The 17,082-nt window shown below is 49.3% G+C and overlaps 2 protein-coding genes across 2 annotated transcripts in view; both read right to left on the reverse strand.

The window, feature by feature from the left end:
• Positions 1-17,082, reverse strand: part of LOC144106446 (muscle calcium channel subunit alpha-1-like) — a 605,267-nt gene that overhangs the window by 27,866 nt on the left and 560,319 nt on the right. The window contains exon 44 of the mRNA XM_077639259.1: positions 5,961-6,099. Within this exon, the coding sequence (XP_077495385.1) occupies positions 5,961-6,099 (139 nt within the window). The remainder of the gene's footprint in view (positions 1-5,960; positions 6,100-17,082) is intronic.
• Positions 12,706-15,964, reverse strand: LOC144106447 (uncharacterized). The gene is made up of 2 exons (XM_077639260.1): positions 15,581-15,964; positions 12,706-15,008 (listed from the first exon to the last, which is right to left on the reverse strand). Exons 1-2 carry the CDS (start codon positions 15,908-15,910, stop codon positions 13,569-13,571), a joined length of 1,770 nt encoding a protein of 589 aa, XP_077495386.1. The 5' UTR covers positions 15,911-15,964; the 3' UTR covers positions 12,706-13,568.

The raw sequence follows: 17,082 nt of genomic DNA on the forward strand, positions 1-17,082 counted from the left end.
AATCCACACAGGTTTCAGAACTCTGACCTTCGGTATGCAAGTCTCCGCATGCCAGATCCTCTGTCCCATCTGGTTGACTGACCTTATTAACAGTCATCTCCGACTGAGAATGTAGCTTATCAGGCGCCAGTATCTCTACGTGAGCTACTAGTTTGCACACATCTGTCCTCACCGCGGGAACATCTTGTTTTTCTTTGAATTCGGGCAGTCAATCATCAAGTGTCCAAATTTCATGCAGGTATAACATTGAACTGCTGCGAATAAGACTTCGATATCAACTTTCGTCCCCTGCCTTAACTTCAATTGCATCTGTGCAAGTTTTTTCTTTTATAGTTCAATTTGGAGTTTCAAATTTTCAATTTCACTCAGCTGTTCAGCCTCCTCCTGCTCAACACGTCGCATCCTGCCCTCCTGATCATACCGTACGGCAGCCATCTCCGTTTTCCGTGCTATCGTTTCTAGCACATAAACACTACACCGACATGGTGAATTCGGAGAAAGCAGAAAGGTCTCCTACCTTACTGGTTGCTCTCTGCCCCGGTGATCTCGTCGTCCTCAGTGATGACGACAGGCTCCTCGATGCGGACGACTTGAGCTCTGGATCTCTCAGCAGCTCGCTGACTTCTGCCTCGTTTGACAGGCTTGACTTGGTCACCTGGTTACTTTTCAGCAGCTCGCTGACTCGAACCCGTTCGATGTGGACGCCTGGTTCTTTTCAGCAGCTCGCTGACTCGAACCCTCGATGGCTTGTTGTTGCCCGGCTCCTTCAGCTCCTAGCTGACTTGAGCCTCCGACGTCCTCTCGAACTCGACCCGTGATCCCGAAGCTTTCGACGTCAGTCTTGCGACGCAGCTTCACGTTTTTTCCTTTAGGACAAACAGCTTGTCCACCGACTTGTTCTTCTCACCTTCCGTCCAATGCCTTGAGTAGAAAGAATTTGCGATCCTGTGTCGACTGCGCCAGTTGAGATCCTGTGTGGACTGCGCCAGTTGAGTTTCCCCTTCCGGTGGCGATGAGAGGAAACTACTTGATGATGAAATCGGGGTTTCTTGATGACCCGGTGGTTCTACTCGCAAACATTCACATTACTCAAGGAAAGGAGAAGGTTAACTATTTATTTACAACATAGGTAAAAAAAACGAGAAGAAACAAAGCAAGGAGAAAACTATTTACATGACTAAATCGTGGATCAGACGAGTTCAGCCCCCGCTCAACCCAGAGCGCTTGGTTTTAAACCCTCTGTCTCCGCCCTTAGCGGGGACAGCAACCAATAAGATAACAAACGACCCATCTCGCCAATCAGTGGTTAGGGAAAGGAAAATAAGGATTTCCGCCAACTAATCACAGACTGGGGAAAGAGTGCTGTTTAAACATTTGGGAAAGGAGAGGTTGCAATCAAATAGACAAACAGCACAAACGCGACCACCCTCTCCCACGGCACCCACGGCCCAGCCGTTCCCACTTTTCTATCGCACACGCGACCAAACGATCCCTAAAGTGTTTACTGAATACACCGCACGAGACGAACACCGTCGTTACGGGAATAGTGGGTTTCCGGTCACTCGGCTAAAGTGTTTACTGAATACACCGCACGAGACGAACACAGTCGTTACGGGAATAGTGGGTTTCCGGTCACTCGGCTAATACTCAGCCGTATCTCGTGCGCCCCCGAAACCTCGTCAGCCCCTTAACAACCACATGTCGACAGCTGTACTTGGTTAGCGTTTTTCCCGGCGGGTCATCCCCGTGACGGCGCGGCGTAAACGAGGACCTCCGCTGCACGAAGGGGAGGCAGGGACAGGACGGGCCCCTTTGTTGGGGACTCCCGACCCCGCTGGAGCGGCCTTCCTTGCGAACACAAGGCCAACGAGTTCGCAGAAAGGCCAGCGAACTCCACACTTCTCTTCTGCGTAGCGAGAGCCGGATTCTGCTCTCTAGATCCACATGCACGGACCACATAGAGCATCCACGACTAAAGCCAATCTGAGCTGAGCTGAGACCGTTGATGTCATGAACATGTTTTGTGAGGCGACTGTGCACTATTCTTTCTAATAATTTGACTAAATTTGAAGTCAGCGCAATTGGCCGAATATTATCTAAGACGTATCCTTTTCTTACATCTTTCATTAATAAAATAATTTTCGCCGTCTTCCAAATGCTTGGAATCCATGCATTTTCCAGAGAAGCATTGACCATATCTAAGAGGGCGCTTGTAAACTCCTCGGCTAAAATTTTAATCATACGAACAGTGACACCATCTGGTCCAGGAGCTGCAGGATGCAACATTGCCAGGACTGAGAGGAGCTCTGATGCGTCAACCTCGGTATAATGCGAACAGGGTGAAATTGTGCACAAAGGGACGTTTCTCTGCGTCTGGAAGCGTAACGCCAATCCCTGAGCGATACGCTCCAGGCTCTCCTGAGCCTTTGGTGGTGATAACACTGTTGAACTAGTGAGAAGAGGGACGGCAGAACTCTTGTTACGTTCCATGAATCTATACAGGGCTTTCAGATGACGAGGATTTGAAAGATATGTGTTTAAATTTTGATTGTACTCCTCCTTGGCTTTTGCAATTGTTCTTTTGAAAGATGCAGAGAAGAATTTGTAATCTAACCAATTAGCCGGACTCTGGTTGCAGGAAAGCCTCTTCCAGGCCGCTTTTCTGCGACGATAGGCCTTCTCACATTCTTCTGTCCACCAAGGAGACGGCTGTGTTTTATTAGAGGCTGCTGCGGGCACAGCGAATGTAGAGTGGTCTATTTGCATTTTGCAAAAATGAAACCGTCCTGCTGAGCTCTGTCATCCCGGCTTGTATTAACTATAGAACCAAGTGAGGCGGACATCAGATTTTTTATAAATTTTGTGGTTGACAAATTTATGGGTTACACAACTAGTTTTAAGAGGAGATAACCGGATAGTGAAAGTTATAGGAAAGTGATCACAAGACGTACCCGAATCCTCTGTCGACCAATCAGTCACATCTATCCTACCTGCTGATAATGTCAAGTCAATGGCTAAGCGAGCAACCCCTCGCATAAAGGTATTTCTCTAGAATTGCAGCAGCGTACAGCATTAGCAGATAGCCACGGACCAGAGAAGCTGGCCGCAGGAATCAGTTGCGACTTCCCCAGTCACTATGGTGAGAATTAAAATCTCCTGCGCTGACTGCACTGTTTGTGCCAGTTACCAAGCTGTCTAAACAGTCTGTCCTGTGTACACCTAAAGGAAAATAGACAGTTAGCAATTGTAATATCAGCACAATGCGGAAAAGAAGTTTGATCGCTAAAAGCTCACAGTCAGGGAGAAGAATTTTCTTAGAGATAGATGCGTGATGACATAAATTTTTAGATAGCATGGTTACCAGTCCATCTCCCCTGCCAACATTTCAATCTGACCTGAAAACTCGAAATTTTCTCATTGAAAATGATTTATACGGTAATAACCAAGTTTCTTGTAAAAGTACAATATCAGTCTTATGCTTGTGAATAAGTATGTCTAGATCTGGAAGAGAAGACAAGACGGAACGGCAATTCCATTGTAACACTTTGATACCTGCCATGATTATTGACCAATTGAAGAGGCCGAAACCGCCTCTTTAAGGATATCAACATTGGGATGAAGTTTGGGTGGTCCCTTTTTAGCTTTCATCTGTGGAGAACTAGAATTACGATGGTGATGAGGAAGCACGGCGCTTCTGCGTACGGCACGACATTTCGACATCTGTTGTGCAGATGTCACTGCGACAATTCACTGCTAGGAACAGAGATGTGAGGTGGGACCTGGGGAGCATCAGAAGGTGATGTAGAGTGGCTAGCACTAGCTGCAGAAGCTGAAACAGATGCAGACGTTGCTGCCAAGGACGGTGTTGATGGCGACGCAGACTGAACTGCAACAAACTGAGCCAACGCCTCAGAGAAAGTGTTTAGCATTCGCTCAACCACCATTTATTAAGAGCTTTTTCGACTGTGGTCACAATTGAGGCAGTCAATTAGGACTCAATGTCCCCAACAGAAGCGCGCACACGACTAGCATATGAATCTTTTTTCCTGTTAAGAACAGCGTAAGCATCGGCTCTTGAGCACCGGTTCTCTTTAATAATATCCAACAAGCTACGCTCTTTACTACGTTTTGCGCAGTTGGCATCATCAGCTGAGTGACTGTTGCTGCAGAGGCAACAATGAGGCTGCTCTGAGGTGCAGTTATCAGCAGAATGACTTTTTCCACATAAACGGCAGCGTGTCTCCGACTTGCATGCTTTGCCACTATGCCCGAACCGCCAACAGTTGGTGCATTGAAGAGGGCGGGGTTCTAGAGGGTCCACACGGTATACAATCGGCCAGATTTTTAGTTCAGCAGGGCAGGAAGAGCCAGCAAAAGTTATTACCGACTCAGTAGCAACGCGCGAGCCGTTTACCTCTACAGCAGCGGTAGACTGAAAGGACCCCAACGTCTGCATCCTGAAATTCCTGTAGAATTTCCTTGCGGGGACGATGCTGGGTCGACACCTCTTACGATACCCTTGACACATGCAAGCTGTTCGGGAATGAATGCTTACATCCGTCAAGGAGGTGAAAATTGTGCACTTTAAGCAAGCCCTGCAAACACAAGCGATTGTCCGAGGCTTGCACACAATTCCTCGACGGCCAATGGATGCACTTCAGAGATCTGAAGGTATTGGCCAGTCAATCGATCATAGCTCCTGTTGAATTAGTTTGGGGGATTTCAATTGTATCGCACCCTTAACGATTGGGACGATAAGCCCACGGGAACCGCATCAATGCCATTTTTGAGGAAGGACTCAAGTGCGCACGCTTTGGGCTGGCAAGCTGGCAAACCAAGGCTGCCTACCCTCCACCTGGGGAGGTCAACGACATCTCTCAGCAAACGCGCTCTCAGGTTCACATGAACTGCGTCTTAAACTACGCCTTGGCCAAAACCCCCCAAGATAGTACGGGCTCACAAGGATTACCAAGCCGTAACCCACCAGAAGATGCAGAAAACAGCAGCGCCCAGCAAGAACACGTCAGCACGTCCGCTTCTAGCCTAGGATGAACCCCTCGGCCAGGCCGACCAGCTTCTTTTTCCTCCGCGCTTCCCATTTTCTCCGCTTCGTCGTCGACACAAAGCACTTTACTTTGCAATATCTATTTAAAAGAAATCCTAGGCTACACCTGGCTTCCAAAACCTTTCCGGCAATCCGTGACAGCCGAATACGTTCCCGCCCTTTGACACTTTGTATGCCTCACTTGTCCCTCCTAACCTCGCTAAGCCCTACAAAGTCTCATTTAATACCTGCTTGTTGCTCAACAGCACGGCTAGGCTAGCCTTACTCGATAAGTTTCTAGCGTTGCAGGTTATTCGGTTCAGTCTCCAGTCGCAGCTTACCCGAGTCCAGAGATTCATAACACCCTCGGTTGTGTCATAATCCTGACTGCCTCCTTAGTCAGTTGAGGGTAATTGGTGTAATCATATAAGAGGCGGCGGTCAAGTTCCACACCAAGGAGGGGGGGGGGGGGGGGGGGGGGGCAAATTCTGTTCCGATGGGAGGGCGCATGTGTCAGCAATGGTCCCAGGAACAGGCTTCAACCCGGGACCTCCGTATTTTAATGCTATCAAAACTCGATTTTTTTTTTGTATTGCGGCGGTACTTGAATTCGAACCACTGTGTTCCGGCACGCGATTCGGATGCTGTAAGTTTACAGAAGTAAACTCTAAGAAAATATAACTTCGCTTTTATATTACTATAGTTCCAGTTCTGACCGCTTTGTGCACTGCGGATTTCAGCGTACACTGTGAAAATCTATAGCAGAGAAAAAGGCTCGTATGGTGTAAGAAATAATAGGTATCAATGCATTGCAAAGATTTTGTCAGTCCGTTTTCTGAATAATATTTTGTCCATCAGTTTCACCAATTATCGCTACCTCTATTGCTTGCGCCCATTGCCACAGCGCTAATCTTACCGTGGTAGGAGGCGCGGTGCAGGAATCGGCCGGGTGGCGGGTTGGCGCCCCCTCTGGCGATGGCGGGCGGGCTTCCAGGCGCCAGGGGCGGCCACGGCCATCGCCGGCAGCGGGGGCCTGGCGCAGTGAGGCGGCGATCCTGTGCATGGGGTGCAGCGACGATGAGGAGGACGGCTCGGTGCCCGCGCGCAGCAGCGCCCCCGGCGGCCTCGGGGGGCGGTGTGTCCGTGCGAGCTCGAGCTGCAGCTCAGGATGGGCCGCTCGTGGCTGTCCTGCTTGCTGAGGCATGGCAGCCGGAAACTGCCCGCGCGCACGGCACCCACCAGGCCCCGCCGTGGAGGCGGGCTGGGCGCGCGGCCCTCTTCGTCCTCGCCGCTCGTGCTTCTTTCCGGGAGGTATTAGCCGGTGGGTGCGGGGGGCAGGGGGGGGGGGGGGGGGGGAGGGAATCGCGGGGTTTGTCGATCGAGTCATACCCCAGGAGGGGTGAGGTGTTAGCCGTTGCGGAAGGGTCGTATTGGGTAGCATCGTTTGCCATCAAGCCGGCGTAAATAGATCGGGCGCGTTTTTAACGTACGTTATTATTCGAGAAAGAGAAATATTTGTGTCACATCGGGCCGCATGGTTTGCCACATCCATCAAGCCACACCCAAAAATGACGCGTTAATAGATCGGCCGCGTATCGGCGTGCATTATCATTAATAAGCATTCCGTTTCCCATAGTAAGGACATGATTCATCATAATTTTTTTTCAATATGAGCATTACGAAAAATGCGCCAATTAAAGGATGTTACGTAGCGGCAGCGGTGCCCAGCGAATTGATGCATGATGGCGCGGGTTATGAGTCGGAGAGGTTTGGAAAGGCGAGGGTTGCGGAGGAACGCCGGTCGAAAAAATTGAGATGAATTCATTTCATGATATTCAGCGCCACATTGAAATATGGAGAGGGGAATTACGAGTGAGGGGCAAAACCGTCGCCGAAGAGAAAAATCAGCCCGCGGCCGTACAGACCCCGCGAAATAGATCGGGAGGCAAACGGGTTTCCGATTTTCGATGGCAAGGAGAGGAGAGGGCGGGATCAGGGGGAGAGGTTAGAAGAGCCAAGGTAATGATTAGAATGGGGCTCATAACCACGATGCGAGGCACTCTAAAGTAACACAGTGCAAGTTGAAACTGTGGGTGCACGCTGATTATCACATACTCTATTTAAAACTTCGCAAAAAGCGGGCTCTAAGCAAACGAGAAAAAAGAAGCAGATAGAAGTTATGTGGCAATATTTCCAACCCCCTCGTAGCATTTCCTAGTTTTTAAACACACCGGATTTCTCAGAGCGTGACAAACAATTGTTGTAAATCCAACCGATAGTGCCGTGGTGCTTAGCACCTAAACAAGCATTTAGCGAAACTCTTTGTCTTAGTTTTTTTAAACACTGAAGCAATAGTAATTTCTCTTTTCATTATGAAAAACACTCCAGGCTACTTCTCAGACCGCGGAATATGGTTGAATGAGTTTTTTCCACACTAAAATCATGTAAATATAGCAGCAGTTCAGTTCAGCTACCCTTTTCATCGAATCAGAGCCCTGCAAACACGCACGGCGTCTGCATATTAGTCATATTTCATGCTGTGAAGCTGGCAGTTAGTTTTCACTGCTGTACACTCATGCTAATTCCATGCGAAACATGAACGTAACTGGTTGCATTTTGTTAGGCGTTAGCATAAGGCGAGGCCACTGACCTGGCGGCGTCCGTTTGGGCGTGCCTAGTCAAATTCCTCACCCCCTCTGCACCCCAGCAAGGAACCTATCAAGTACGCCGCGCCCATCTCCACCGCCGTCTTAAACCGCTCAACAAAAAACTTCCAGTGGCCGCGTTAACAGAGCCAAACGCATATTGATTTACCTAATTCAGTAAACACAACGACAATGGCAACGCACTCATCTACCCTGGCAGTTTACCAATACACAACTTCCACAGTCATACATGCTACGATCATCTCCAGCTGACATAATAGAGCAAGTGTAGGGGGTCTTTTTTTCTAAACATATTGCAATGTGGTTCCTAATTATAAATCGCTCAAGGGTAATGAACAACATGAACTGGCGGGCACGTTGGTCAGGCATGATTTGTGGTGCAACAGCGCGACGACACAAGGAAGAGCAGGAGTGAGACAGCTCCCGTTGCGCTGTTGCACTACAAATCACGAAGGTAATGTTTTTTTTTTCTCCCCTGACGTCCAAGTTAACCAGCTGAGCGAGGCGACGGCATTCTCAAATATGGACTTGAACAACTTTGCTGGTCGCTGGCGCCAGTGACTTCAGAGCCAGCTGGCTCGCACTGCTCCGGCCCAGCAAGGCCAAGATAGCTGTGAGCCCGTCTACGTCCTCGCCTATTAAACACCGTCGACGTAGGTGACATCAAGAAGGCCAAACTTGGAGGAAGCGTGACGTCAGGCCTTTACTGAATGCTGAGGCCGTACCCTTAATTGGTCTGTCGCGGATCTGCGCATGTATTCGCGTCGCACTTTTACGGGGTCGTACTAATTGGGCGTCTTCACGAATGGCATCCATGGCCGAAGATAACTAAGGTGTCGAGTGGAGCTCCGACGACATTCTATGCCGGCGCACTGAGTTCCTCCGTCATGACAAAACATATGTAATTAACTGTTTGTATTTTATAGAACGCAAAAAGTTAAGCTGTTATGTGTTGCAAATCTCTCATGCATTCTTAGTGCACTAACTCGCAGGACTGCCGCGACCCGCGGAAACGCATTCATTGCTTTTTCGGGCAGGAAACAGTGTAAATGAAATGTAAACAAAAACTTTAGAAATTAAGGGACGAAGTGATACGCGCAAAAATCTTGATGCCGCTGTCTTAACATGCACTAAAAGGTCTGCTATGACTCGCTGGCGGAGGAGAAAACCAACGTCGCAGCCATAGGCTGCTGTTGCATGTTGTATGCTACTGCAGTAAGATACAATTAAATTGGGTAAGAGGCAGTTCCTAGCAACGTTCCATAACCAGTGGCGTCCAATGTTGCTCCGCTAACCAACCTCATCAGTAAAAAAAGCAATACTTGAGTGTTTCTCTCTATCAAGAACCTGACTGGCTATATTTTCGAGCTTAAAACGTCTTCCGGTCACTATTTTATTTGTGCGACAAAAGCAGTTATTGCGTTGGACTATTTCCTCGCCGCAGAGACAAGAATGTGGGTGGAGCTTCAGTAAAGACTTGAGTCTCGAAGCCTGTCACGTTACGCTTCCTGCCAGTTTTATTTCCTTCCCTCTGCATGAGGCACAGTGGCGGCCACGTACTGGGGCTGGCAGAAGTAGAAGTCGGGATGGAAGGTGCCTGCCCTGGCGGCAAACGCTGGCGACCCGCTGCTCGTGGTGGTCGACGGCTGGCGCGCCGAGCGCGAGCGGCGCAGCGCGCGCAACGGGATGGTCTCCCCGCGGCGCTCTTCGTCGTCGTCCTCGTAGAGGGAGCTGCTGCCCGCGCACGAGCTGCACGCGGCCGACGAGGGGGCCACGTGCAGCGGCGAGCTGCTGGGTGACGCCGAGGGCGCCTGGCGCGTCGTGGCCGACGGCGACGAGGACGGCGCGCCGCACTGGTCAGGGTCCTCGTTCGACGAGCTGCTGCGCCGCCACACAAAGGTTTGAACCGTCAAGGGTTCCACGTGGCAGACCGATACGCATTCCGCGTCGCTCATGTGGCAAACATATGGAGTCTATTCGGACAACACATCACTACATGAAGCCTACGCCAAATGCATGCAGAAACCACAACGGAAATTTATATCGAGAAGTTCTTTATAGCGCTACAAAAAACAAGGACACAGGAAGAAGTACACAGGACAGGCGCTGACTCCAACTAACTTCAGTGAGGCTTCCACAACCTGCATGTATACACAACGAAAGACCAGAGCGCATGCGGGTGAAATATTTCTGGTAAATTAGGGAGCGCAGACTGCATGCTATCGTCTATTTAATGATCTGTATTCGCTGTCTCGCAGGGAAACTGATGTGGTGCTTACGCACGTGTCGCCCCTTTGTATGATAAAAAATGCTTCGGCCAATTCGCGTGCTAATCTGTCCTTACTACTGCTTAGAATTTTGATGCGTTCAAGTCGTGGCCCGCAGTTTTGGTCGTTCTCATCTTTGCACGAGCGGCAGTGGGCGGGTAGATTTTCAAACGATTCGGAAACGTTAGCAAGGGAACGTTCATGTTCCCCGGCATGTTCGTTCACACAGCGGCCGGTCTGCCCGAAATATACTTTGCCACACTTGAGGGGGATTTCGTATACCAGACCCGTGGCACACTGCACGTACGGCTTTGCGTGCTTCACGCAGCAGCTGCAACTGTCAGGGCTATTGCTGCTGACCTTGGGACACATCTTGGCCAATTTATTTGGCGCAGAGAAGACCAGCGGCACGCCGTACTTGTTACCAACCCTTTTCAGGTTGTGAGACACTCTATGTATATAGGAGTTAACCACTGGCTTGGCGCTGCTACGTTGTGGTCTCCTTGCTTTCTTTGGTCTCCCTTTCACCTTCTGCAATAGTGTCTCCGTGACCGCTGTCAATACGTGTTCAGGGGGCCCTGTTTTACGCAGTCTAGCTACCTCGCCCTGAAAGCTCTGCTGCATCATGTGAGGGCACTACTTGAGGAGAGCGGATTCCAGGGAAAGGGTCACAATCCCCCTCTTGACCGTTTTAGACTATGCCGAATCAAAAGGTAGGAAATCTTTTTGGCTCTACGGCGGTAACACAAGCAAACACATCTGTCTCCGAGCTTGATGTTGAGGTCTAAAAATTGAAGGCTACTTTGTTCAGGCAAATCTTACGTGAAAGAGAGCCCTTTGCCGTGTTGTCGGAACGTATCTAAAATCTCATTTGCAACTTCCTGGTAGCCACCTGTATTACGTCTCTTTAAAGTCACTAAAAAATCAAACATGTCTAAAAATCTTTAGGACAGTTCCATCTTCAAAAAGTGGAGCCAAAATGTTGTCAATTGATGAAAGAAAAATGTTGCACAAAACAGGAGCGACACATTATCCTATGCAGACGCCCTCACGTTGTAGAAACCGTCGGTTGTCAAACTGGATAATAGTGGCATTCATGTAAAACTCTAAAAGTGACAAAATTATCGACACTCAGGCCAGTTGCATTCTGAAAGGCAATTACGCCGTTCCTCTCAATGCAATCACTAACAGCAGTAAACAGGTGATTATGTGGTGCTGAATAAAATAGATCCTCAACATCTATAGAGAAAGCGTGTCAAATTTGCTGCTCCCCTTCCAAAAAGCTGACAACATCCAATGAATTTTTGATACCCAAAGAATCTGACACAACTAGCTTGTTTAGGTGCTTCAGCAAAAACCGACTGATGTGCGGCTGCCAAGTGCCTTTTTCGCTAACTATACATGGCTTGCACCGACGTCATCAACAGGAATGCTGGGATACGCGGCCGCCATATTCATGACTCACCGCCGCTCCGTGCGTACTGGAGTGGTCGCGGTAGTGCCAGCTCGTGTTGTTTTCCGCGTGTGCGTAAGCGTTGCAGTCTCAGCATGGTCAACTGCGCCGTTGTGGGCTGCTCCAATCGCAGCGACGTTACAGGGAGAAAGAAAAGGCCAACTAACGCGAGGTTTTTCTCTCTGCCGAAAGTGATCGAAAACCAGTGCGAGCGAACCAAGACTCTGAGTGCGAAGCGCCGCAGCTTGTGGTTAGCACGCATAAAACGTGCTAATTTCAACCACGAAAGCCCCAATGTGCGCGTCTGCGGTGTGCATTTTATAAAAGGTGAGCCCACTGTATGTATCTCCGTTTTATAGAAAAAAAAAGCCAACACGACTACGTGGAACGCTTTGAAAACAGCTTTGCGTCCGCAGGAGAACCGTCCAACCTGTTCGACGAGACAAATTCAGACTGGGCCCCGTCTCTGTCTCGGCCACGGGACCAGGCATGCTGATTTCGCGCGGCACGATCGCAGAGCAAAAAGACTCGCTCACAAGCGACGGGCCGATGTTGAAGCGACAGCAGTGGCATCGGAGGCGTCGCCGCGTGCCTGTCCCGATTCCCCACAGCCACCGCAAGCCGAGGAAGTCAGCGCCGATGAAAATGAGACAGGTCAGTAGGCATTTTTTTTTTCATAGTAATGCATGGTCATTTGTTTTTGCGTACGGTGCATTCCAAGGCCTTTGGTGCGTCGGTCCGCTTACCTAGTGCTTGTGATGCCTAGCCAGCATGCAGTTTCGCTGGCTGCCACTCTAGTTTACGAGCTTATAAACTTTTCTTTTTATACAGGAATCGCTGTTCAAACCGACATGACCATGCAAGACATACAGGCACTGGAGCAGCATTCTGTAGTGCTGAATGAACATCTGTACACATTGCAGAAAGAGAAAGAGCAGCTCGAGGTGACTGAAGACTCACTGAAAAGTTGTGAAGCAAAGGTGCGACTGTACACTGGGATGCCAAACTTTGCTGTTTTATTTGCTGTGTTCGAAGCACTAGCAAGCTTCATTTCACACAATGTCAACAATAAGCTCACAAAATTTCAAGAATTCGTTCTGTTCATGATGAAGCTAAAAGTAAATCTGCAAAACGCTGACCTTGCATTTCGGTTCAATATTTCAGAGGCTACAGTATCGCGCATTTTCGACAAGTGGCTGCACGTGGCGTATTGCAGACTTAAAGATGAAATAATCTGGCCCACACGAGATGCCTCGCAAAAGACAGTGCCACAGGCATTCTACGACTCGTTTGGTGCGAATGTAGCAGTCATCATCGATTGCTTCGAAATCAAGATAGAAAGGCCATCATCGTATCTTCCAAGATGTGAAACATGGTCCCAGTATAAAGGTAGCAATACAGCCAAGTTCCTAATTGGGATTGCTCCACAAGGTGTTGTTACATATATATCCGAAGGTTGGGGAGGCAGGGCCAGTGACAAACACATCACCGAACACTGTGGGTTTTTGGACAACTTGGTGCCTGGAGACGTTGTACTCGCAGACAGGGGTTTTAACATCAGCGAAAGCGTTGGTTTCTACTGTGCAAAGCTTCACGTGCCAGCGTTTACCAGAGGAAAGAAACAAGTTTCAGCAGAAAATGTGCAGAGCACAAGAAAGCTCGCAAACGTGCGAATACACGTGGAAAGAGTAATTGGACTCATTAGGAATAAGTTTATTTTTCTGAAGTCTGTCGTGCCAATCGATTACGTTGTGTGCCGGCCAGGAGATGAAGTCGCACCACTCGACAAAATTGTAACTGTGTGTTGTGTGCTATCTAACTTATGTGCATCAATTGTTGCTGCACCAAAGGACGCCACTGGACAGCAGGCTTCAGCCTCAGTGGATGAGTGATTGTGAATCCCGCTTCAGCATGTCTGAATAAAGCACTGGACAGCAGGCTTCGGCCTCAGTGGATAAGTGATTGTGAGTCCTGCTCCTGCATGTCTGAATAAAGCAAACTCAGAATCTGCTGACGGCATTGTCATTTCTCAACGCCAGATTTCAGCGTGTCCCATATGGGCCACGTGTGTTCCAGCCTCAAGACGCACTTCCAAGGTTGAAACATGAGGCAGCTGTCCAAGTTGTGTTACAGGTTGCTTAGCCTTTGGGTCCTTTGCATTCTGGACAAAACCACAGTGTAGTTTTTGGTGCTCGCTTGAGTGCCACGCATGAAAAGTGGAACCATTTGTAGTGGCAGGATACGTTGTCGCAAGCAACCATCTTTCCAGTTTCTGGTCCACGGCAAAAACAGTAGACATCACTGGACGAGTTTACCACTGGACCAGCATGCTGCCTGGTGAAGTAGGTGCTGAAAAGCTCGGGCAGGATTGCATGAATGAAGAATTTTCTTCCAGCAGCCAGAATTTCCTCACAAAAGTGCCTGTCTTTCTGTATTCTCTCCACGTGCAAAAAATTAGGTGTCCACACCACGAAGTCGCACCACTGAACATCACATACAGCCATTTGTGTCTGCACTTGGTAGAGATATCCGTGTTGTCGCCGTAGCTGGACTACACCATTGACAGTTTCCAGGCAGGAACCTGCAGTAGCCATCTCTGTAACGTCCTCCACTTCCCTGAGCGAAAATGGGCACTTAAGTTCAACAACACCCTTCCCACAGCATGCGCAATAAACAAGACCGTCTGGTGTTGCTCCAACAAACGGATATCTTGTACTCAGGTGCAGCCCCGACTTGGAGCACTTGAACATGTCGTGCTTCTCGGCTTCACTGGTTGGGTATGCCCTAAAAGCACGGGGCTCATTTTTCACTCCCCATGTGATGGCAGGCGTCTTCAGCGACTGCTTTTCAGGATAGCATATCAGTTTTAGCAGTGATATGCTAGGGTTATCAATGCTTGTGTGGCACACCCTTTTCATTACAGAAGCAGTCACCCTGCCCGCTCGGTACAAAAACCAATTAGACGAGCTGCTCTGTTGCCTTGTCAAAGCTTCAACGGCCTTTACGGTCTCTTCACTTATAATTATTGATGGCATGACATCATTGGCTTTCTTAACCAAAACATCCAAATCATGCGCCAACATCTCTTCGGAGTAGAGGTTTCTCAAACGGGCATCATGCATCGGTACAGGATTTTGAAAGTATCCATCATATCCGGGGAGGACTGAAAAAATTGAAGGAACAATGCCGGCATCCTGAATTGAGCCGTAAAGCTTGGTACGCTCCTGCTCTGAAAGTGGCGGGACATGAGCCCGCTCCTTGACTGGACGTGCCTCAAAGGAATTGCTATCAAGCTGCCGCTTTTTCCCTTTAGATGATGTGAACTTTATATCCTTGAGTCGCTTATGTTGTACTTTTTCGACGTAAGCGGGCAGCCACATATTATCCTTCTGGGTGCAACTTCTTGACTTCATCATTTTGATGCCGGTCTCAACTGCAAACAAACAGGCTCCAACATGGGAGCATGCTTCCCCTGCTCCAGCCATACATGTGCAGTGCGCAGTGATCACAGCACCATCCTTCTTGCACAAAATCCACACTTGGAGAGGTTTGTGCCCCAGCCTCTGTGAGTGGTTCACCTGCGAAGACAACGAGAAAAAACGTCGGCTTTACTGACCTATCGTTTCAAAATTGCTGCGGTTCAGTTGCACTTTGCCTAGGGATGTCGTCTTAGAACAAAACATTTGAGCCGTTTTTTTTTTTCAGAGTTGCGGTGCACGAACTTGTCTGTCTGAACCTGCTCATTTGCAATGCCAATCAGACTGAAAAATAAAAACAAAGGCACATAATGGGAGCTGCAACTCGGTTCTTTTAATCTTTGGGAGACTGCGCTGCCCAGCTCGGACTTGGCTGTTCAACGCCGGGTCCTCGAGCGAGCCACCGAGGTCATCACGAAGCAAAGTATTCTGATCACCTAGATTTAACATCAAGTTCCGTTTTTCTGTTTGTTTTTTGGAACCGATAAGGTTTTTCCGCCTCCTTTCACGCTTTGCGGGCACTTCACGTGCTCGCGTACATACATAACCGAATGTCGCGCTTCAGATGCGCCGCACAGAGCGCTTAGCGCAAACGGCGTACGGACCATTCGCCACAGCTTTGCTCATACAGATTAACAAGGTTTGCAATCATCAAATGGATTCGTAATGCTTACCTCGCCGAGCAGGACAACTTTGCCGTCCTGGAATTCCTTGGCAGAAAGGTGCTTCACCCAGCCGCTTGTAAAATAATTGTGGGACTCCAAAGCTTTGTACGCTTTCATGTTTTCCAAAGTCGCAAAGTTCGCGGAAAACACAAGATACGGGACGATGTCGCCGTGCGAAATCTCGGGGAAGCCACTCACATCGGCACTTGTGTCCACTCCGGGCCGCAGCGTGTATGGATCGATATCATCGCACAGTTTCAACTTGTCTTCGTAACGAAGGCGAATACTGCCGATGAGTTCAGAGTAATAACCCGCGTTTAAAGGTTCATGCGGCGCCATAGCAGGCACAAATCGGATGAAGAAGAGCTGTGAACGGTGCCGGTGCCACGAATTTGAAAGCATACGCGGCAGCACAGCACTGAACGAAGACTGAGCGACTGGGTCACAAGCATGGTCGCCGGGTCAACGAGCAGGCGGATGTGACGTCACGTGCAAGCCATGTATTGTCACGTAGTGGTGACGGCAGTCTAAGCAGCGATGAAGACTGACGAAAGGGTCTTCTAAAAGAAAATTGTTTATCGGGCTGACTTGCACCCAAAATGGACTGAATCACTCGGCGGCGGCGAAGCGACAAGCGTGCTCGGCGGTCGTCGAACAGAATGCCCGCCGCTGTCGGCCGTGCTCAATTTAAAGCTGATAGCGCACTTTCGAGATGAAGAGCGCAAAGTTACTAGAACATTCCGGAACAACGTAGAATAAGCTCTGCCTGGCTGCGATCAATTGAGATAAATCTAGTCACGTCTTGCGTCGCAAACAAAGCGATAAAGTGGTGTGGCGGCAGATTTGAAAAAAAAACGAACAAACACTGCAAATATTCGCGGCATTACTCCCCTCTCAAAGAAGCATCCACCCGATGCATTAAAACAAATAATGCGACTAGCAAGGAAAAAAAAACGTATCTTGCGAAAATAGAGCATGGAAATGCAGCGGCCTTTAGCGCGCATAATACGGCTTCAGACGGACTACATGGACAACTTCTGGTCGTACGCGGCGTCGCTGGGATGCAGTCATTGCGTCAGGGATGGCTTCATAATCTAGTTCACCCAGCCGACCAAAAACCTTGTACGGGCCGAAATAGCGGCGCAAAAGCTTTTCACTCAATCCACGCGGCGAATGGGCGTCCACACCCAGACTTGGTCTCCTGGCTTGTATTCCGCGTTGCGTCTTCGTAGGTTGTAGCGTCTGGCGTCGGACCGCTGCTGATCTTTGATCCGTAATCGGGCAAGCCTTCGAGCTTCTTCTGCGCGTTGAAGGTAGGCGGCAACGTCGACGTTCTCTTCTTCTGTAACGTTGGGCAGCATGGCGTCTAGCGTGGTCGTGGCCTCCCTGCCATGGACGAGCCTAGAAGGCGTCATCTGGGTGATCTCCTGCACTGCGGTGTTGTAGGCGAAGACGACGTAAGGCAGGATGACATCCCAGGTTTTATGTTCGGCATCGACATACATAGCGAG

Source organism: Amblyomma americanum, chromosome 10 (assembly GCF_052857255.1).
Source record: "Amblyomma americanum isolate KBUSLIRL-KWMA chromosome 10, ASM5285725v1, whole genome shotgun sequence".
In the NCBI taxonomy this organism is placed as follows: Eukaryota; Metazoa; Arthropoda; class Arachnida; order Ixodida; family Ixodidae; genus Amblyomma; species Amblyomma americanum.

Excerpts from the sequence above, each read along its gene's own strand:
- LOC144106447 (XM_077639260.1), bottom strand. The coding sequence starts at position 15,910 with ATGGCGCCGCATGAACCTTTAAACGCGGGTTATTACTCTGAACTCATC. Across the intron at positions 15,009-15,580 it reads AAGTTGTCCTGCTCGGCGAG|GTGAACCACTCACAGAGGCT; the intron begins GTAAGCATTACG and ends TTGTCTTCGCAG.